The 22,390-nt window shown below is 43.2% G+C and overlaps 1 protein-coding gene across 1 annotated transcript in view; it reads left to right on the forward strand.

The window, feature by feature from the left end:
* Nucleotides 1-3,738: 3,738 nt before the first annotated feature.
* Nucleotides 3,739-22,390, forward strand: part of LOC309415174 (geranylgeranyl transferase type-1 subunit beta-like) — a gene marked incomplete at its 3' end in the record, with an annotated part of 40,004 nt that continues 21,352 nt past the window's right edge. The window contains 3 exon segments of the mRNA XM_082012614.1: nt 3,739-4,237; nt 20,648-20,780; nt 21,991-22,036. Coding sequence (XP_081868740.1) covers nt 4,047-4,237; nt 20,648-20,780; nt 21,991-22,036 — 370 coding nt within the window. The 5' untranslated portion in view covers nt 3,739-4,046.

Raw genomic sequence — 22,390 nt, forward strand, 5'->3', positions numbered from 1 at the left:
ACCCAGAGAGCCTCTCTCCCCTTTGCACAGTGTTAAATAGAGCTTGGTAGGCATGGGCCAGGCCCCAGCACATTGCAATGATTTGTGTCTCCTTGGAGCTGCCAGGCTGACAGCATACTTCTTCCAAATATTCTGCTAGTTTATCAGGATTCTGCACTTGTTCGGGAGAGAAGTTCCAAAACACCGGAGGTGCCCACCGCCCCAGGCATTTGCCCATGCTGTTCCACACGCCCTGCCATTCATAACTATCCAGCCTTGGGGCAGATCTCCGGGTGATATTCTTAAATTGCTTGCTGACCTTAGACAAAACTGAAACAGTGTTCCCCAGAAGTAGCAATTTTAACTACCCAAGGGTGTTCAAAATACTGAAAAGTTATTGTGATGAAGGAGGAAATGTTATGATAGAGGGTAGCAAAGGTACCGTTCCGCATTTCCTCCATAGAAAGCCTTTCAGAGGCAGAAGTATAATTGCTAATTGTCTCCACAAGACAGTAGCCAAAATACAGTAACGGCTTTAGTACAGAGCTCAGATGATACCACATTAAGCTCAAGGTCAGTGCTCTAAAAACAAAACTCACAGGCGAGACATTACTAATTATTGCAGAGTACAGCAGCCCGCAGAAACCAACACCAATCCTTAACATGTACAGCAAAGACGAGAGCATGATGCAAATCAAATAAACTGATATTGTGACCTGCAACCGTTATTATCTCAAGCCTCGAGCCCCATGTTGGGCGCCAAAAAGGACTGTCGTGGTTTAGCCCCAGCCGGCAACTAAGCACCACGCAGCCGCTCGCTCACTCCCCCTTCCACAGTGGGACGGGGGAGAGAATTGGGAAAAAACTCGTGGGTTGAGATAAACACGGTTTAATAGGACAGAAAGAAAGAAGGAAACAACAATGATAATACCAACAAAGGAATGTACAAGAACAAGTGATGCCCAATACAGAAATTGCTCACCACCCAGTGATCGACAGCCCGTCCCCGAGCAGCGATTTCCGCCCCCCGGCCAACTCCAGTTTATGTACTGGGCATGACGTCGGATGGTAGGGAATATCTCTTTGGCCAGTCTGGGTCAGCTGTCCCGGCTGTGTCCCCTCCCAGCTTCCCGTGCACCCCCAGCCTGCTCGTTGGCAGGCCAGCACAAGAAACTGGACTGTCCTTGACTACTTAGCAACAACCCAAAACATCAGCACATTATCAACAGTTTCTCATCCCAAATCCAAAACACAGCCTCACACTAGCTTCTATGAAGAAAACCAGCTCTATCCTGGCTGAAACCACGACACCTGTCTAACCAGGAGCTGCCAGTTTCTCCAGGAGAATGCTGTGGGAGACGCTGTCAAAGGCTTTACTAAACTCCAGGTAGACAACATGCACAGTCTTTCCCTCATCCACTAGGCAGGTCACCTGGTCATAGAAGGAGATCAGGTTGGTCAAGCAGGACCTGCCTTCCATGAACCCATGCTGGCTGGGCCTGATCCCCTGGTTGACCTTCATATGCCCCGTGAGCATCCTCAAGATGAACCGCTCTATAATCTTCCCCAGTATCAAGGTCAGGCTGACAGGCCTGTAGTTCCCAGGATCCTCCTTCCGGCCTTTCTTGTAGATGGGCGTCACATTGGCAAGCCTCCAGTCTTCTGGGACCTCCCCTGTTAACCAGCACTGCTGATAAATGATGGAGAGTGGCTTGGCAAGCTCCTCCACCAGCTCCCTCAGCACTCTTGGGTGGATCCCATCAGGCCCCATAGACTTGTGGGTGTCCAGGTGGCTTAGCAGATCATTAACTGCTTCCTTCTGGATTATGGGGAGTTTATTCTGCTCTCCATCCCTGTCTTCCCGCTCAGGGGGCTGAATACCCTGTGGATACCTGGACTGGCTATTAAAGACTAAGGAGAAGAAGGCATTAAGTACCTCAACCTTGTCCTCATCATTGGTGACAATGTTCCCCCCAGCATCCAATAAAGGATGGAGATTCTCCTTGACTCTCTTTCTGTTGTTAATATATTTTTAAAAACATTTTCTGTTATTCCTTGTGATTGTGGCCAGATTGAGCTCTAGCTGGTCTTTTGCCTTTCTAATTTTGTCTCTGCTTGACCTAACGAATTCCTTGTACTCTTCTTGAGTGTCCTGACCCTTCTTCCAAAGGTGATAATCTCTCCTCTTTTCCTTGAGTCCCAGGAAAAGCTCCCTGTTCTGTCAGGCTGGTCATCTTCCCCGCCAGTTCATCTGACCCAAACCGTTCTATGATCCTGTGTTTGGAAACTTAGGTTTCTTCATAGTTGCTGATGTGTCTTTTTGTAGGTAGTTGGTACTAAATATTGAAGAACCTTTTCATTTTTTTTTCATCTGCTAATGTGTGTCATGTATTTCATTTGACAAAATATGTAAGAAGCCTTAGCTACTGAGCTGGGACCCTGAGAATCCTTTTAGAACCAGAATTGTTTCAAAATTGGTTTTTCAGAATAGACTTGCTTTGTTTAAAAGTAAATTTATTTATTACATGAAACTGAATACTTTTCTGTGACAGAGCAATTTTGTATCACTCTAGATATATATGTAGTTTTAGAGTGAAAATCTACATTTCAAATGTGTTGATACATCACAAGGGTTTAGCTGCTTATAATAAAATTATGGTATGATAGGCCAAGTTGTTCCTTCAGAGATTAGAGCCTGTCAACCACCCAGGAAAAACTTGTTTCACGACTGCAATAGTTCTCCAACCCATTTGAGTATGCAGTTGTCCTCCATCTATGGGGTGCCCTGTGGGGAAGTGTGTCTGGGACTGGGGAGCATGCAGGAGAAGAGAGAGTAATGCGAGCACTGGCTCAGGGACAGGAGTGGGAGACAGCTGTGACTACTGAGATTTTTGCCTCACTTCTTGTCAGAGACCCTGGGGCCAGAAATGAGGGAGAGGAGGGGCAGCTCTCAACACTCCCCTGTTCCCCTTCTCTGTTGCGTAGCTAGAGCTTTTTCAGTGCTGTTGCTGCCACTTTCACCTTGTTTTGTGCCTGCCTACTGCAGTGTGATTCCCTAGTGTGAGAACAGTGGTCAATAGGTATTTTTATCCTAGCTACTTATTTTAAATAACATTTTTTGGCTTGGGAAACAAGCATAATTTGGCCTGAAAAATACTGTGTACCCGTAGCATAATCTCATTTAACTTGTTTTTGTACTGCTTTTTGCATGTGTTTTTAATATGAAATGCAAAATAAAAATGGCAATTGACATAATCCTAGTAAAATATGCTTTAAAAACTTGTCCGTCTTTGCTGCTCAGTACAGAAATAGCTCTTTTATCCTCTTTAAAAGAAAAAAAAAAGTCATCTTCCAGTTGTTCCAAATTGATCCATCCTAAGTACCATCCTAAGTATCCAAAGTCATCTTGTTACATGTGGTTTGTGTTGTCATGCATCGGTACAGTCCAGGATGTACCTATAAAATATCACAAGGAAAAATAATAATTTTAGGACAGCTGTATCAATCTCCCTCCTTTTTGGTTTTGTACCATGTAACTAGTCAACATTTAACTCTCATTTTAGCTTCCTAGTTTACATTATTTGTTATGCAAATAGTTTGTTTAAACTCTGATTATTTTTTTATAATATAGATGAAAGTAAATGAGGAGCTAATTTGTTTTCCTTTCAGCTGACAGGGAGATTGCCGATAATCCCTCACACTACTTTCTACTTTTAGATCATTAGGTTCTAAAATCTTTGTGGAAGGAACTTGTAGAGGTATGCTATTTAACAGAGAGTTCCCCCAACTAATGCCCAGTAGTGTGTCAGGATAAACTTAGATATGGTTCAGCACACTTGATCCTTTTCACTTAACTCTTGCATCAATATCAGTGTTGGCATAGTCCTGTTTCAAAGCTTCCTACTGACGAGCTGTTTACAAGAGTAGCAGAGCTGTGCAGTAATTTAGTTTCACCTAGAAAAGTTGAGTGGGATGCACTCAGTCTAACCATAATTAGTGAAGGGAAATTAACTTTGCTTATCTCTTTAATAATAAATAATGAATATGTGCTTGTAATATAAGTTCTTATGATGTGGTGTTTTTTCTTTCTTTTTTTTCCCCTTAAGGGTCCTAGTATGTCTCATCCCTATGATAGTGGGCACATAGCAATGACTTACACAGGTCTTTCGTGTCTGCTTATTCTTGGAGATGATTTAAGTCGAGCAAATAAAGATACCTTACTGTCAGGACTGAGAGCTCTCCAGCTGGAGGATGGAAGGTAAAAGATATAAAATATCTTACAACTCTCTGGAAGGTCAATAGAAAACCCAAGTGTAGAATTAAACATAATACACACTTTAATGAAAATAGTTGTATAATATATTATTTCTATCAGATAATATTTTGGGGGGGATAAGTAATAGAACAACATGCTAGTTTACTGGACCAAAGAGCACTTTACGTCCAGAGTTGCTTTCATACTGGAGAATGATGATGTTTGCTTACAGCTGTAGAAACATGCTATTTGAAAGTTAATTGTTTGGCTTGTGTCTTGGGGACAGTTGTTTTGTTTGTTTGTTTCTTATATTTTTCAGATGTCAGGTTTTCTCTATTCATATTCTCTGGTTTTGCAAGGCCCTGGTGGAGCACTATTAAGATGACATTTGCTCTGCTTTGTGGGAGGGAGAGCTTTATTTAGTTTTGAGGGATTCAATCCATTAATATACAGGATTAATTAACCTATAGCTTACAATAGGAATATAATATTATTAATATTCATTCTGAGATTCATCCTTTTTGCACGCATTTTTTAAAAAGATGGTATACACCCTTTGAACTACATCTGTTTATTTTTTATGTAGGCTGGAGCTGGTAGCTAATGAAAATTTCTGCTAGGTTACATGATCTGTCTGTGTACTTAGATTTTACTGAATATAATTTTTTAAAGAGTACTTTAAGAAATGCATAACTATAGAAACCTTATTCCTAAAGAAATTATGTTTCACTTCATAATGAAATTGCTGTCCCCATTTACTAGCTATGGAAGCCTTTGTTTTTGTCAAATGGCTTTGTATTGCCTAGAAGTCTCCTATAATTAAAATTTTTGTAAAAATAGAGCATAACTATTAAAATGCAGTGTTACATGTGTAGGTTTTTAAAAAAAAAAAACAAAACCAAAACCAAACACCTCCCCCCTCTAGAATGTTCTAAGTGTAAACAGCAAATATGAACTATATGATCTACAATTTCCTGTTATTTATAGCAACAGACTGACCATAATGGGCTAGATTCTAATGTATGTATACATTGTTGGTCTACTTCCATTTGCAGCATCTTCTAGCATGTGGGGGTGCTTCTACCACTGCTGTATGCTTTCCTATCATATGTTGTACCATTTTTGTTGTTAAAGTTTATTCAAGAGAAAGGAGTTAGGGATGAGTTGCTCCAAACCCACTAGCATCTTGAAGTGGTTGCTTGTCATCATGCCTGATGACAATAATAAACTGCAGATAGTTAACCTGTTCTACATGTTTGTATCATGTATGGTTTTAATGTACAGACTGATACCTCTTATACTTGATCCTGTATTTTGTATTCCCTGCTGAAGAATGCCAGCTAACCACCAGAGGGAGAGTGCTTTGCACCTCTCTGGGGTAGAATTGCTACTTGGGCGGAAGTAAATTTCTAGTACGACAGATATTTTAATACCTATTAAAACAACTTTTACACCAAAGGGGAAGGATGAACAAAGGTCGGAACCTGACCTAACATCTTGTCCAGATGGAAACAGCATGAGAGCTGAATGAGGGAGAGAGAAGCTTTTCTGGTGTTACCCTACTATAAGTATACTAGACTTAGTTTTTATTTCTTCACGCATATATTTTATTAGCTATAAAAAAAAGTAATTATATTCTCTCTTTTTAAATGTCATGCATAAACATCTGTATTTGCATTTCTACTTTACCTTGGCTTAATGTAATTTGAAGTATCTAGATAACATACAAGGCACTTGTTACCTAAGGATGGGATGAAGTTGTAAACTACAGTACTGGCACATCTTAAGTGTCCTGGCTCCCAAAAATATCCTTTGCTATATCCAAAGAGTAATGGAGTGGATCCCCATTTGAGCTGCAGAGAGCAGGAGCTGGCAACCTTGAGGTTAGGAGAGATGAAACTATTTCCCAGTAGGTGTTGGAGGCTTTTGTATGCAACAAGATGGAGTACATACCTGAATCCCAGGGTCAAAGGAGGAGTGTCACAGTGGCGCTTGAAAGACTGTCCCATGTAAAAATATTCTATCTCTTTGAACCAAATGGAGGCTTATCAGGAAGCAAATCATATCATCAGTCATCTTTTTAAGAGTCTCTGAGAGAACACCAGATTGTATCTAGATAGATAGATAGATATAACAACCTTAAAATCTTTACAGAGTTTGGAAAGAATCTAACTATTAGAAACAAAAAAAATGGATTGCAAGTAACTGTCATCATTTATATTAGAAATTGTAACATGATATGTAACATAAAATGATAACAATTACTTTTATACATACATGGGAATCTGATCCTAAAGTTGGGCAGAAAAACCATGTGAGCTATTAAGATTTCTAGGGAGTGTGAAATATGTTTATCTGATTCGTGTGATGAAGCGTAATCTTCTGTACTTTCATGGATTTCTCCTGCACCATAAAAAGGGGTATTTTACAGGAGAAAGTTAAACTACTTTGCTGGTATATCAGCTCAAACCAGTTTGACCACTGACCGCATAGTATTGTGTAAAGAAAGTGCGTGCATAAGGTTTGGGGTCATCCTGGGGGCACGCCGAGGAAGATTCGAGAAGACTCTAGCAGGAGAAGAGGGCATGCGCTGAAGAAGACACACCTGTTCATTAATATGTATTAGAAGACACGCCTATTCATGAATATGTATTAGCGAACAGGATCACGCTGAGGAAGATTCGAGAAGATTCTAGAAGGAGAAGAGGGCATGCGCCGAAGAAGACACGCCTATTCATGAATATGTATTAACGGACAGGATATAAACCAGGAACGGGAACTGAACCGCGTGCGTCTTGGTGGAGCAGAGACTCCTGGCGCACCCAGCGCTGTTTGCTTGCCTCTATTCGCTTAATAAATTGTACATTTGAATTGGAATCCTGTTTGGGACTAAATCATTTATAACAATAGGGGGCTTGTCCGGGAGGGTCTTGGTTCCTGAATTCTGACTTGATCTAGGAGGGGCGCCCCACCTTTTGGTGGCTCCTGATCGGGTCGGGTCGGGACTAACGCCATCCTGAACCTGAATAGGGGCAAGCAAAGAATTTGATTTTTTATGAGCTCCCTTGCCGGCTGCAGCAGTTTATTGTGCCTGTAATTCTGCGCGTGAAGATCCGAACGAAGACGACGGAGTCGTAAGTATTTAAGGTGTATACCGTTCGGTTGGGTGGGATTCGGTTGCCTGTGTGTGTAAGAGTGTGACTGAGACGGAACCTAGTTCCGAAGCGATTGTGGAGGTCTTCTAACCGCGGTTCCAATCTCCCGCGAGGGACTTGGCCGGTGAAGGACCGAAGCGATTCCTATGGGATTCGTGGGTGGGTGATACGTCCTAAACCCCCTGCAAGACACCCTTACTGGTAGCCAAGGGCTGTAGGAATTGCCACAGTAAAAATTCCTAGATGGGTCAGACGAAATCGAGAACCCAGGACTAGAAGAAAGGGAGCAAATTACTAGAAATACCTCCGGAGAGTCCATTAGGAATAATGATTGAAAATTGGAATGATAGGGGCCCCAGAAAAGGAAAAAGTAAATTAAAATTAGTTCAATATTGTATGGTAGAATGGCCAAAAGAACCTTTGAGACCACATGTCTTTTGGCCCGTTTTTGGATCTTTTGAAGACTGGGTCTGCCAGGCCTTAAATATATATGTTAATTCAAAGGAACCTTTTAGTCAGGAGGAAAGTGATTATGCAGGATTATGGGGCAGAACTTTACGTTCTTTTCCAGCCTCAATACTTACATTAAAAACAGATGAAAAGTTTGAGGAAGAAGAAGAGGGGAAAAGTGAAAAGGAAAAAGATGATAAATGGGAGCCACTGGATAACCTACCGCCTCCATATTCTAATAATCCATCTCCGGCGGCGGCTCCCCCTCCGGTGGCCGTAGTATCTCCACCACCAACAGCACTGGAATTAGATCGACCTCCGGCTGCATGTACGAGAAGTAGGACTGCTGTATCTGAGGGAGCTTCTCTATATCCCTTACGAGAAGTACCCCTCGGAGGCAATCAGGGAGGCATCGGGTTTGTGGCAGTCCCATTAAATACCACAGATGTAAGAAATTTCAAGAAAGAAATGGGGACCCTATTAGATGATCCCCTCGGAGTAGCTGAAAAATTGGACCAATTCCGAGGCCCCAATACTTATACCTGGGAAGAAATACAGTCCATTTTAGGGATCCTATTCACTGTTGAGGAAAGGGGAATGATTAGACAAGCTGGAATGAGAATTTGGGAAAGACAGAATCAGGCAGGACCCCTGGGAGATCAGAAATGGCCAAATGTGGATCCCCACTGGGATCATCAGCAACCCCGAGGAAGACAAAATATGAGGGATTTGAGAACGTTAATCATACAGGGAATAAGGGAAGCGGTTCCCTGAGGGCAAAACATTACTAAAGCATTTAATGAACAACAAGGGAAAGACGAATCTGCAACAGAATGGTTGGAGAGGTTGAGGAAAAACCTGCAAATGTATTCTGGAATTGATCCGAATGCAGTGGCTGGGACCGCACTCCTTAAAACACAATTTGTAGCTAAATCCTGGGGGGATATAAGAAGGAAATTAGAAAAATTGGAAGACTGGCAAGAAAGAGGATTAGAGGAGTTACTTAGAGAAGCCCAGAAAGTCTATGTTAGGAGGGACGAAGAAAAACAAAAAGCAAAAGCAAAAATTTTTGTAGCAGCAGTAAGGGAAAGTCAGAAAAATAAGACGACTCCTGGAGAGAAAAGGGAAAAAAGAATAGAGCAGACACCCCGGGGACAGCCTTATCGAGAAAGATTTACAATTCCCATCTGTTACTACTGTAACAAGAGGGGACATGTTCAGAAGAACTGCCGTAAGAGGGAACAAGATGAGAAGATGTTCAAAGAAGACTAGGGGTGTCAGGGGCTCTATCTTCTGGGGACTTCAACATCAACAGAGCCCTTGATAAAATTATTAATTGGTCCCCATAAAGAGGAAGTTTTATTTTTAGTGGATACAGGGGCCGAAAAGTCAACCATTCAAAAACTTCCAAAAGGAATAGAAAAAGGGAAGAGTTACGTGTCAGTAGTAGGAGCAAAAGGAGAGCCTTTTAAAGTAAATATATTGAAAGATGTAGAAGTAGAAACAGAAAAGAAAATTTGTCTTAATGATTTACTTTTGCTCCCTGAAGCGGAATACAATTTATTAGGAAGGGATTTGATTTTGAAGTTAAACTTGAGCATTCAGAGTCAAGGGGACAAATTGCAGATTAAATTATACACTTTAACACAAGAGGATGAAGAAGCTATTAACCCCTCAGTGTGGTATAAAGAAGGGGAAACTGGAAAGATAAAAATGGACCCCATAAGGGTTCAAATAATAGATCCGCACCGCCCAATTAGAATCAAGCAATACCCTATACCTATGGAGGGTCGAAAAGGATTAAAACCTGTAGTTGACAGACTTCTGGAAAAAGGAACCCTAGAACCATGTATGTCACCTCATAACACGCCCATTCTTCCTGTAAAGAAACCGGACAGGTCATACAGGATGGTGCAGGACTTAAGAGCTGTAAATCAGCGAACAATCACTAAATTCCCTGTGGTGGCAAATCCTTATACTTTATTGAGTCATATATCTCCCAAACATACTTGGTATAGTGTAATAGATTTGAAAGATGCTTTTTGGGCCTGTCCTCTGGATGAGGGATCCAGAGATTATTTTGCCTTTGAGTGGGAGGACCCCGAAACAGGACGAAAACAACCATTAAGATGGACTGTGTTACCACAAGGGTTTACAGAGTCACCAAATCTATTTGGACAAACTTCAGAAAAAATTCTACAAGATTTCACAATACCTAAGGAGGTAAAATTATTGCAATATGTGGACGATTTATTAGTAGCAGGAGAAACTGAAGAGGGGATCCGAAAAGCCACCATTAAATTGTTAAATTTTCTAGGGGAAAAGGGATTAAAGGTGTCCCGATCAAAGCTACAGTTTGTAGAACAAGAAGTAAAATACTTAGGACATTGGCTAAGTAAGGGAAGGAAGAAGTTAGATCCTGATAGGGTATCTGGGATTCTATCCTTAAGACCGCCCCAAACTAAAACGGAAATTAGGCAAATACTGGGATTATTAGGATATTGTAGACCATGGCTTGAAAATTATAGTGATAAAGTAAAATTCTTATATGAAAAATTAACTAATAACCAACTTAAATGGTTTATTGAAGATGATCAGAGATTTGAGGAAGTAAAAAAGGCATTAATACAAGCACCTGTATTGAGCCTCCCAGAACTAGAAAAACCTTTCTATCTCTTTGTGAATACATCAAGCCAGACAGCATATGGAGTTCTTACTTAAGACTGGGCAGGAATCAAAAAACCCGTGGGGTATTGTTCTAAGTTACTTGATCCAGTAAGCAGAGGATGGCCTGCTTGTCTCCAAGCTTTGGTTGCTACAGCATTATTAATAGAAGAAGTTAGGAAGATTACCTTTAGTTCTCCTTTAAAAGTGTATACCCCACACAATGTCAGAAATGTTTTACAACAAAAAGCGGAAAAATGGTTAACGGACAGCCGGATCCTAAAGTATGAAGCAATACTAATAGACTCCCCTGACTTAGAACTGAGGGTGACTTCTGCTCAGAGTCCAGCACAATTTTTGTTTGGAGAACCATCAGAGGTATTACAACATAACTGTTTAGAGGTAATTGAGACCCAGACAAAGGTGAGACCAGATGTAAGAGATGCTGAGTTGGAAAATGGAGAAGCGCTGTTTATAGATGGCTCCTCCAGAGTGGTAGAAGGGAAGAGAAAATCGGGTTATGCAGTAATTAATAAGGACTTGGAACTTGTGGAATCAGGACCTCTGAGTCCATCATGGTCAGCTCAGGCTTGTGAGCTGTATGCCCTATGTAGGGCCCTGGAATTATTAACAGGAAGAAGTGGGACTAAATTTACAGATTCTAAATACGCATATGGGGTGGTCCACACTTTTGGAAAAATTTGGGAAGAAAGAGGTTTGATTAATACTCAAGGGAGGAATTTAATACATCAAGAATTAATAGTAAAGACTTTGAAGGCGTTGAGAACCAAAGGAGATAGCAGTGGTACATGTGAGGGGACACCAAAAGGGATTAGATTACCGAACTAGAGGAAATAACTTAGCAGATAAAGAGGCCCAGGAAGCAGCCTTGAGGACTAAAGTTGCCAAAATTAATGTCATACAAACAAAGGAGGACACCAGCAAAGAAGAACGAGAGGAAAGAGAGAAGAAGTTTACGCCAGAAGAACAAACAAAATTGGAGAAAATAGGAGCTAAATTAGAACAAGGAAAATGGACGCTGCCTGATGGGCGAGAAATGTTGCCAAAAGCCTACACCAGGCGAATATTAGAACGTTTGCATGCGCAAACACATTGGGGTACAAAAGCCTTAAGTGATCATTTTCTTAAACAATTTGGTTGTATTGGAATTTTTGAAATAGCAAAGCAAATTACACAAGGTTGCTTAACCTGTCAAAAGGTAAATAAGACAGTGTTTCGACAAACAGCCATGGGAGGGAGAAAAACAGCTTACAGACCTTTTGAGAAAGTACAAGTCGATTTCACTGAATTGCCTAAGGTAGGGAGGATAAAATATTTATTGGTAATAGTAGATCATTTAACACAGTGGGTAGAAGCTTACCCTGTAGCACGAGCTACGGCACAGATGGTGGTAAAAATTTTATTGGAACATTTGATACCTAGATATGGGATAATCCAGTACATTGATTCTGACCAGGGCACACATTTTACTTCTAAAATAATAAAACTATTATGTCAATCATTAGGTATACAGTGGGAATACCACACTCCGTGGCACCCACAAAGCTCGGGGAAGGTAGAAAGAATGAATCAAACAATAAAACAACAATTGGCTAAATTAATGATTGAGACGCAAATGCCCTGGACGAAATGTTTACCATTGGCACTTCTAAACATAAGAACGAAACCATACAGTGAGACTGGATTATCGCCATATGAAATGTTATATGGCATGCCTTATTTTCAAGGAATGCCTCTGGGGAACAATGTAATTGAGGATCATAGTATCCAACAATATATAATTACCATTGGAAAAAGATTAAAAGAAGTAAGAGAGATTGGGATGGTGGCCCAAACACCACCTTTAGGATTTGCAATTCATCAGTTAGAACCAGGAGATAAAATTCTGATAAAAACATGGAAAGAAGGAAACCTATCTCCCCTCTGGGAAGGACCTTTCCTTGTTTTCTTAACTACAGAAACAGCTGTGAGAACTGCTGAAAAAGGATGGACACGTGTCGCGAGTGAAAGGTCCAGTGAAGGAGTGGAAGGTCACATCTGACTAAATTGCTGTGGGAATTTTATTGCGGCTACTCCTGTAATGAAACAGGAGTGAAACATGAAATTCCCACAGTTGCTAAAAATCTATTTGTAAAGTCATTGAATATAACTAATTGTTACGTTTGTGGTGGAACAAATCAAGGTGAATGATGGCCATGGGAAGCTATGGAGAGAAATGTAAGTAATCCCCAAGTTTGGAAAACAATGGGAAAGGGTAATAGGAAACAACAATGGGTACTCCAAACGAGTATAATCAGAAGGAGTTGTTTGCAAAAGAACAGGAAAAAGGAGCTGGAACTAGAATTTGTCCTTTGTGTAGAAGGTGGTGTGTATTTGTAAGATTAGTGTTGCAGGCTAACTGGCAGTTTTCTGTAGCCATAAAGCCTTGCAAATAAAGAGGATTGCCAGGCTCGGGCAACTGCTCAGGTCTGGACAAACCACTGATCTAGCAAAGCTCTGGCCTTCACAAGCAGTGCTCAATTAATTTGGGTACTAAGAAAGCACCCCCTTAAAGGAAAGAAGAGGGCAAGACCGGAGGGGAACTGGTGTTGCGGCTTAAAAAGGGTCTGCCAAGGGCTGCAACCCCTTCGGGCTGTGACCGCCGACCACTATGGCCCTGACCGGACCTCTTCTAGTTCTACTTGGGGGTGAGTTCCTTGGACTCTGACTATGGCAAATAACTGTAGTCAATATTGGAACAAGTCCAGCTGGGGTTTACCCCAGAAAAATGGAAAAAGTGAGGACCTTTTCTAATTGTACAGCGCATACCTGTAATCAACAATAAAACCTAGTTTTTTCCTGTTACCCATAAATTAGGGAGAACGAATGGCCTCCTGAGAGACAAACTTGGAATGGAATAGGATTTTGGGGAGATTTTATGGGTGGTGATTGGCTTACTAAAATGGGGATAGTTGTATTGAGGATATGTGGGGGATTGTTACTAGATTAATCTACTCGGTTATACTCAATTGGAAATGAAAACATGAATCAATACTAAAAAGAAAAAGATGGGGGATTGTGAAATATGTTTATCTGATTCGTGTGATGAAGCGTAATCTTCTGTACTTTCATGGATTTCTCCTGCACCATAAAAAGGGGTATTTTACAGGAGAAAGTTAAACTACTTTGCTGGTATATCAGCTCAAACCAGTTTGACCACTGACCGCATAGTATTGTGTAAAGAAAGTGCATGCATAAGGTTTGGGGTCATCCTGGGGGCACGCCGAGGAAGATTCGAGAAGACTCTAGAAGGAGAAGAGGGCATGCGCTGAAGAAGACACGCCTGTTCATTAATATGTATTAGAAGACACGCCTATTCATGAATATGTATTAGCGAACAGGATCACGCTGAGGAAGAGTCGAGAAGATTGTAGAAGGAGAAGAGGGCATGCGCCGAAGAAGACACGCCTATTCATGAATATGTATTAACGGACAGGATATAAACCAGGAACGGGAACTGAACCGCGTGCGTCTTGGTGGAGCAGAGACTCCCGGCGCACCCAGCGCTGTTTGCTTGCCTCTATTCGCTTAATAAATTGTACATTTGAATTGGAATCCTGTTTGGGACTAAATCATTTATAACAGGAGGAAAATAATTCTGCTAAGAATAGTAGATTCTACAATGGTAACTCATATATCAGTGTATACTGTGATACGTGAAAGAATGTAAAAATTAACATATTTCACAGGATCACAGAATCACAGAAGCACTAAAGTTGGAAAGGACCTTCAAGATCATCAAGTCCAACCATTAATGCAGTGCCACCATGCCCCCTAAAACATGTCCCGAAGTGCCACATCCACACGTTTTCTGAATACGTCCAGTGATGGTGGCTCCACCAAGTCCCTGGGCAGCCTGTGCCAATGCTTGACCACTCGGTGAAGAAATTTTTCCTAATATCCAATCTAAACCTCCCCTGGCGCAACTTGAGGCCATTTCCTCTTGTCCTATCACTAGGTAGTTGGGAGAAGAGACCAACACCCACCTCGCCACAACCCCCTTTCAGGTAGTTGTAGAGAGCGATAAGGTCTCCCCTCAGCCTCCTCTTCTCCATACAGAACAACCCCAGTTCCCTCAGCTGCTCCTCAGAAGACTTGTGCTCCAGACCCCTCACCAGCTTCGTTGTCCTTCTCTGAACATGCTCGAGCACCTCAACATCCTTCTTGTAGTGAGGGGCCCAAAAGTGAACACAGGGTTCGAGGTGCAGCCTCACCAGTGCCAAGTACAGGGGCACAATCACTTCCCTACTCCTGCTGACCACACTATTTCTGATACAGGCCAGGACGCTGTTGGCCTTCTTGGCCACCTGGGCACACTGCTGGCTCATATTCAGCTGGCTGTTAACCAGCACCCCCAGGTACTTTTCTGCCGGGCAGCTCTCCAGCCACTCCTCCCCAAGCCTGTAGCGTTGCATGGGGTTGTTGAGACCCAAGTGCAGGACCCGGCACTTGGCCTTGTTGAACCTCATACAACTGACCTCTGTCCATCGATCCAGCCTGTCCAGATCCCTCTGCAGAGCCCTCCTACCCTCCAGCAGATCAACACTCCCACCCAACTTGGTGTCATCTGCAAACTTACTGAGGGAGCACTCGATCCCCTCATCCAGGTCATCTATAAAGATATTGAACAAGAACAGCCCCAGAACCAAGCCCTGAGGAACACCGCTTGTGACCGGCCGCCAGCTGGATTTAACTCCATTCACCACAACTCTCCGGGCTCAGCCATCCAGCCAGTTCTTTACTCAGCGAAGAGTAAACCTGTCTAAGCCACGAGCTGCCAGTTTCTCCAGGAGAATGCTGTGGGAGATGCTGTCAAAGGCTTTACTAAAGTCCAGGTTGACAACATGCACAGTCTTTCCCTCATCCACTAGGCGGGTCACCTGGTCATAGAAGGAGATCAGGTTGGTCAAGCAGGACCTGCCTTGCATGAACCCATGCTGGCTGGGCCTGATCCCTTGGTTGTCCTGCACATGCCCTGTGAGCACTCTCAAGATGAACCTCTCCATGATCTTACCCGGTACAGAGGTCAGGCTGACAGGACGATAGGAAATGTCCTCAAGTTGCGCCAGGGGAGGTTTAGACTGGATATTAGGAACAATTTCTTCACCAAGAGGGTGGTCAAGCATTGGAACAGGCTGCCCAGGGAGGTGGTGGAGTCACCATCTCTGGAAGTGTTGGATGTGTCGCTTCAGGAAATGGTTTAGGGGACATGGTGGTGCTGGATTAATGGTTGGACTTGATGATCTTGAAGGTCCTTTCCAACTTTAGTGATTCTGTGATTCTGTGATTCTGTGACTGTTTCCTCTCTGCTGTGTTATACTTCCAGCAGATATCCCCTAAGTTGAAGTCCCCTACAAGAACAAGAGCTAGCGATTGCGAGACTTCTGCCAGTCACTTATAGAATGTTTCATCTGCCTCTTCGTCCTGGTTGGGTGGTCTATAACAGACTCCCAGCAGGATATCTGCCTCATTGGCCTTCCCCCTCATCCTTACCCATAAGCACTCGAGTGGGTCTTCACAATCCTTGATTTCTATACAATCAAAATTCTCCCTAACATACAGAGCCATTTGAATAGATAAAGACCAGGTTGGCAAGCGATTTAAGAATATCACCTGGAGATCTGCCCCAAGGCTGGATAGTTATGAATGGCAGGGCGTGTGGAACAGCATGGGCAAATGCCTGGGGCGGTGGGCACCTCCGGTGTTTTGGAACTTCACTCCCGAACAAGTGCAGAATCCTGATAAACTAGCAGAATATTTGGAAGAAGTATGCTGTCAGCCTGGCAGCTCCAAGGAGACACAAATCATTGCAATGTGCTGGGGCCTGGCCCATGCCTACCAAGCTCTATTTAACACTGTGCAAAGGGGAGAGAGGCTCTCTGGGTCTGATGGCAATGTGGCAGGCACTGCCACTACTCCAACCTCTGCAACAGGCACTGTAGCTACTCAGACTGTTGCAGCTGAACCAGAGAACCAGCCCATCCCGGTATCAGTTGCCCCTGTACAAAAGAAGAAATCTTGGAAGCGGAAGTCAGCTCGTTTAGTAAGGGACGAGGAAGATTCTGCTAAGAAGGAGCCAGAGGAAGAGAGTGAGGAGGCAGAGTGCTCTGAAGCAGGGCCATCACGAGGACTGAAGAGGGAAGAGAGCAGGTCATCGCTTGAAGAGGAGGAAGAGGAAGAACTCATAAAAGAGACGGTAACTACCCGATCTCTATCACTGAGTGAACTGCGAGATATGCGAAAGGATTTCAGCCGTCGTCCAGGTGAGCACATTGTCACCTGGCTGCTCCGATGCTGGGATAATGGGGCCAGTAGCCTGGAATTAGAGGGTAGGGAAGCCAAGCAGCTGGGATCCCTTTCTAGGGAAGGGGGCATTGACAAAGCAATTGGAAAAGGTGCACGAGTCCTCAGCCTCTGGAGACGACTCCTGTCGGGTGTGAAGGAAAGGTACCCCTTCAAGGAAGATGTTCTATGTCACCCAGGCAAGTGGACCACCATGGAGAAAGGTATCCAGTACCTGAGGGAGCTAGCTGTGCTGGAGGTGATTTATGGTGACTTGGACAATGGACAATCATCCAAAGATCCAGATGAAGTCAATTGCACGCGACCTATGTGGCGGAAGTTTGTACGGAGTGCACCATCATCATATGCCAACTCATTAGCAGTAATGGCCTGGAAAGACGGAGAGAGACCAACGGTGGATGAATTGGCTGGCCAACTCCGGCAATACGAAGAAAGTCTCTCTTCCTCCCTACGGGCCTGTGTCTCTGCTGTAGAGAAACTGTCCCAGGAGTTCCGGCAATTCAAAGAGGATATGCCCTACCCTCCACCCGTACGGACCAGTGTCTCAGCCATTAGGAGTAAGCGCTCTTCTGTTCAAGAGAGAGGATATAGAGGATACACACCGCGAGCCACCCTGTGGTTTCAATTGCGTGACTACGGAGAGGACATGAGGAGGTGGGATGGAAAACCTACCTCGACCCTAAAGGCACGAGTATGCGAGCTGCAAGGGAAAACAATTACAAAAGGGCGTTCAGGTTCCTCCAGGAAAATCGTCGCTCCACTTTCCAGTGGGCAGCTTCCCAGAAAGAATAGAAGAGCTGATCTCACCTCTGATCCTCTTGAGGGGACTTCTGATTCCTATTTACAAGAAGTGGGTAACGAGTACTATGAGCAGGATTAGAGGGGCCCTGCCTCCAGCCAGGTGGAGGAGAGGGACAACCGAGTTTATTGGACTGTGTGGATTAGATGGCCTGGCACATCAGACCCACAGGAATATAAGTCTTTAGTGGATACTGCTGCACAATGTACCTTAATGCCATCAAGCCATATAGGGGCAGAGCCCATCTGTATTTCTGGAGTGACAGGGGGATCCCAACAGCTGACTGTGCTGGAGGCCGAAGTGAGCCTAACTGGGAAGGAGTGGCAGAAGCACCCCATTGTGACTGGCCCAGAGGCTCCGTGCATCCTGGGCATAGACTACCTCAGGAGAGGGTATTTCAAGGACCCAAAAGGGTACCGGTGGGCTTTTGGTATAGCTGCCTCTGAGACAGAAGAAATTAAACAGCTGTCCACCTTGCCTGGTCTCTCAGAGGACCCTTCTGTGGTGGGGTTGCTCAGGGTCAAAGAACAACAGGTGCCGATCGCTACCACAACAGTGCACCGGCGGCAATATCGCACCAACAGAGACTCCCTGATCCCCATCCATGAGCTGATTCGTCGGCTGGAGAGCCAAGGAGTGATCAGCAAGACTCGCTCACCCTTTAAGAGCCCCATAAGGCCAGTGCAAAAGTGTAATGGATAGTGGAGGCTGACAGTAGACTATCGTGGCCTGAATGAAGTCACGCCGCCACTGAGCGCAGCCGTGCCGGACATGCTAGAACTTCAATATGAACTGGAGTCAAAGGCAGCCAAGTGGTACGCCACCATTGATATTGCTAACGCGTTTTTCTCGATCCCCTTGGCGGCAGAGTGCAGGCCACAGTTTGCTTTCACTTGGAGGGGTGTCCAATACACCTGGAATCGACTTCCCCAGGGGTGGAAACATAGCCCTACCATTTGCCATGGGCTGATACAAACTGCACTGGAACAGGGTGAAGCTCCAGAGCATCTGCAATACATTGATGACATCATCGTATGGGGCAACACAGCAGAAGAAGTTTTCGAGAAAGGGAAGAAAATAATTCAAATCCTTCTGAAAGCTGGTTTTGCTATAAAACAAAGTAAAGTCAAAGGACCTGCACAAGAGATCCTGTTTTTAGGACTAAAATGGCAAGATGGACGTCGACAGATCCCAACGGATGTGATCAACAAAATAACAGCTATGTCTCCACCAACTAGCAAAAAAGAAACACAAGCATTTCTGGGTGTTGTGGGTTTCTGGAGAATGCATATTCCAAATTACAGTCTGATTGTAAGCCCTCTTTATCAAGTGGCCCGGAAGAAGAACGATTTTAAATGGGGCCCTGAGCAACGACAAGCCTTCGAACAAATTAAGCAGGAGATAGTTCATGCTGTAGCCCTCGGGCCAGTCCGAGCAGGACAAGATGTTAAAAATGTGCTCTAGACGGCAGCCGGGGAGAATGGCCCTACCTGGAGTCTCTGGCAGAAGGCACCAGGAGAGACTCGAGGTCGACCTCTAGGGTTTTGGAGTCGAGGATATGGGGGATCTGAGTCCCGCTATACTCCAACTGAAAAGGACATACTGGCAGCATATGAAGGAGTTCGAGCTGCCTCAGAAGTGGTTGGTACTGAAGCACAGCTCCTCCTGGCACCCCGACTGCCAGTGCTGGGCTGGATGTTCAAAGGGAGGGTCCCCTCTACACATCATGCGACTGATGCTACGTGGAGTAAGTGGGTCGCGCTTATTACACAGCGGGCTCCAATAGGAAACCTTAATCGCCCGGGAATCTTGGAAGTGATCATGGACTGGCCAGAAGGCAAAGATTTTGGAATATCACCAGAAGAGGAGGTGGCGCATGCTGAAGAGGCTCCACCATATAATGAACTGCCAGAGAATGAAAGGCAGTATGCCCTGTTTACTGATGGGTCCTGTCGTATTGTAGGCAAACATCGAAGGTGGAAAGCTGCTGTATGGCGCCCTATACGACGAGTCGCAGAAGTGGCTGAAGGACAAGGTGAATCAAGTCAGTTTTCAGAAGTGAAAGCCATCCAGCTGGCTTTAGATATTGCTGAACGAGAAAAATGGCCAGTACTCTATCTTTATACTGACTCATGGATGGTGGCAAATGCTCTATGGGGGTGGCTACAGCAATGGAAGCAGAGCAACTGGCAACGCAGAGGCAAGCCCATCTGGGCTGCTGAATTGTGGCAAGATATTGCTGCCCGACTAGAGAATCTGGTCATAAAAGTACGCCATGTAGATGCTCACGTACCCAAGAGTCGGGCCACCAAAGAACATCAAAACAACCATCAGGTGGATCAGGCTGCTAAGATTGAAGTGGCTCAGGTGGATCTGGACTGGCAACATAAGGGTGAATTATTTATAGCTCGGTGGGCCCATGACACCTCAGGCCATCAGGGAAGAGATGCAACATATAGATGGGCTCGGGATCGAGGGGTGGACCTGACCATGGATGCTATTGCACAGGTTATCCATGAATGTGAAACGTGTGCTGCGATCAAACAAGTCAAGCGGTTAAAGCCCCTCTGGTATGAAGGACGATGGTTGAAATATAAATATGGGGAGGCCTGGCAGATTGACTATATCACACTCCCACAAACTCGCCAAGGCAAGCGCTATGTGCTTACCATGGTGGAAGCAACCACCGGATGGCTGAACACCTGCCTGCCCATGGGGAGTGGTGAACAAATTCCTTGCTTTGCTTTGCTTGCATGCGCGGCTTTTGCTTTACTTATTAAACTGTCTTTATCTCAAACCATGAGTTTCCTCACTTTTACTCTTCCAATTCTCTCCCCCGTGCCACCGTGGGGGAGTGAGCGAGCGGCTGCGTGGTGCGTAGTTGCTGGCTGGGGCTAAACCACGAGAAATTCCTAAAATGCTTTTCATATTTTCTAATGTAACGGGTTATAAAATGTATAATGAAAGAAACCTTTCTTTCAGTTTCTGTGCTGTGCTGGAAGGAAGTGAGAACGGTATGAGGTTTGTGTACTGTGCTTCCTGCAGCTGCTACATGCTTGATAACTGGTCAGGCATGGATACAAAAAAAGCTATAAACTACATTAGAAGAAGTATGGTGAGTATTCCCAAAGTGTTATTTCTCAATGCATTTTCAAGTTAATAGCTTCAGTTCTTTTCTATGACTAAAAATCTGTCCATCAAAATAGAAATATTACAGTAATTTGTTTCTTTTCTATTCCTACTTCAATGAGTTGAAAATGAAAAGCACATTCCTTTTTGTATTTATATTTTCATTGTAATGTTTGTACTAGCAAAGTAATCATATTGATTGTGTATGTTTACTGCAAATTAAATTAAATCTGATTTTTTTTCTTTTTAAATTAGATTTAAAATTGAAAGCAAGTTTTTAAAAGTTGAGGCCTGAAGTTCCTATAACTTTAAAAAACGCATAAGTAAAACATTGTGTCACTAAAATCCTCAAATTTCAATGACCTCTAGTCCTGTTTTTTAAATCGTATACAGAATCAATGGAAAAACTAATTACTGAGATCAAGTCAAGCTTATTAAATGTTCCTAGTCCAGTACATCCCTTTACAGTACAGTAAGGATGTATATACTCTCTGTAAAAAAGATGAAGTGTTCTCAGAATACTTTTGATGTTTCGTTTGTCAGTGAAGCTCCTCCTTTTTATTTCACTTCACAAAGCATTTTTTCCATCATTTTAAAAATAATTTTTAACAGCAATTATTTTATAAGGCAGGTAAAGTTCAATGCCAAATAGTATGCTTAGTATGTTGTTGCTTCTGCCCCCCACCCTACCAGTCTTCAGTTTTTGAAAGACTGATGCTTTTGCTCCATACTAAAGCATTTCCTGTGCTTCAGCATTGTACATACAGTAGTGCCCTACATTATGCCTTCATGTATATTAACCAACTTTTGGGTTAGAGAAAGATTTCATTTATTTACTTCAATTTTGTTTGGAATTATGTATCCATTTTTCCTTTTTAGAAAGGCCTGAAAATTGCAGGGCTTTTTAAATGGTTATCTACACTGCATGTTTTCCCTTTTTGGCAAAGAACTGTTTACCTGATTTCATAACTGAAATGAACTCCATGCTCTTTGATTGAAGAAAAAAGTCATAAAAACTGCCTGTACTGAAACAACACTGATTTGTGACAAGAGCTTTTTGAGACATAGGTTCAGAATTTAACTAGATTAAAATGGTGGAATGATCTAATAATATTTTTGCTAATAAACTGATAAATTCTAATGTCTGTAAAAGTGATTTCGCTCTAAAGTAACTGGTTTGTAAATTCTTTCTTGAGTCTTATGATAATGGCCTGGCACAAGGAGCTGGACTGGAATCTCATAGTAAGAATGTTAACATGTTCTATACCCATTTTTAAGACTTGAATTGAGAAATGCTTTAAGAAGTGCAAGGTATCACTGGAAGTATTCAAAAAATTTGTAGACGTGGCACTTCAGGACATGGTTTAGTGGGCATGGTGGTGTTGGGTTGATGGTTGGACTTGATGATCTTAAAGGTCTTTTCCAACCTTAATGATTCTGTGATTCTGTATGTCATGCTTTTCCTTCTTTTCTGGTTTTAAGGAAGTGGGAAGAGCAAATCCAAAACATGCCTCAGAATATTATGTCATCTTCTCTTAGTTCCAGCTTAATATCAGACCAGATGGGCTCTTAATATATCAACTCCATTATTCTTAT

The sequence above is a fragment of the Phaethon aethereus genome, assembly GCF_964289735.1.
Source record: "Phaethon aethereus genome assembly, chromosome: W".
Lineage (NCBI taxonomy): Eukaryota > Metazoa > Chordata > Aves > Phaethontiformes > Phaethontidae > Phaethon > Phaethon aethereus.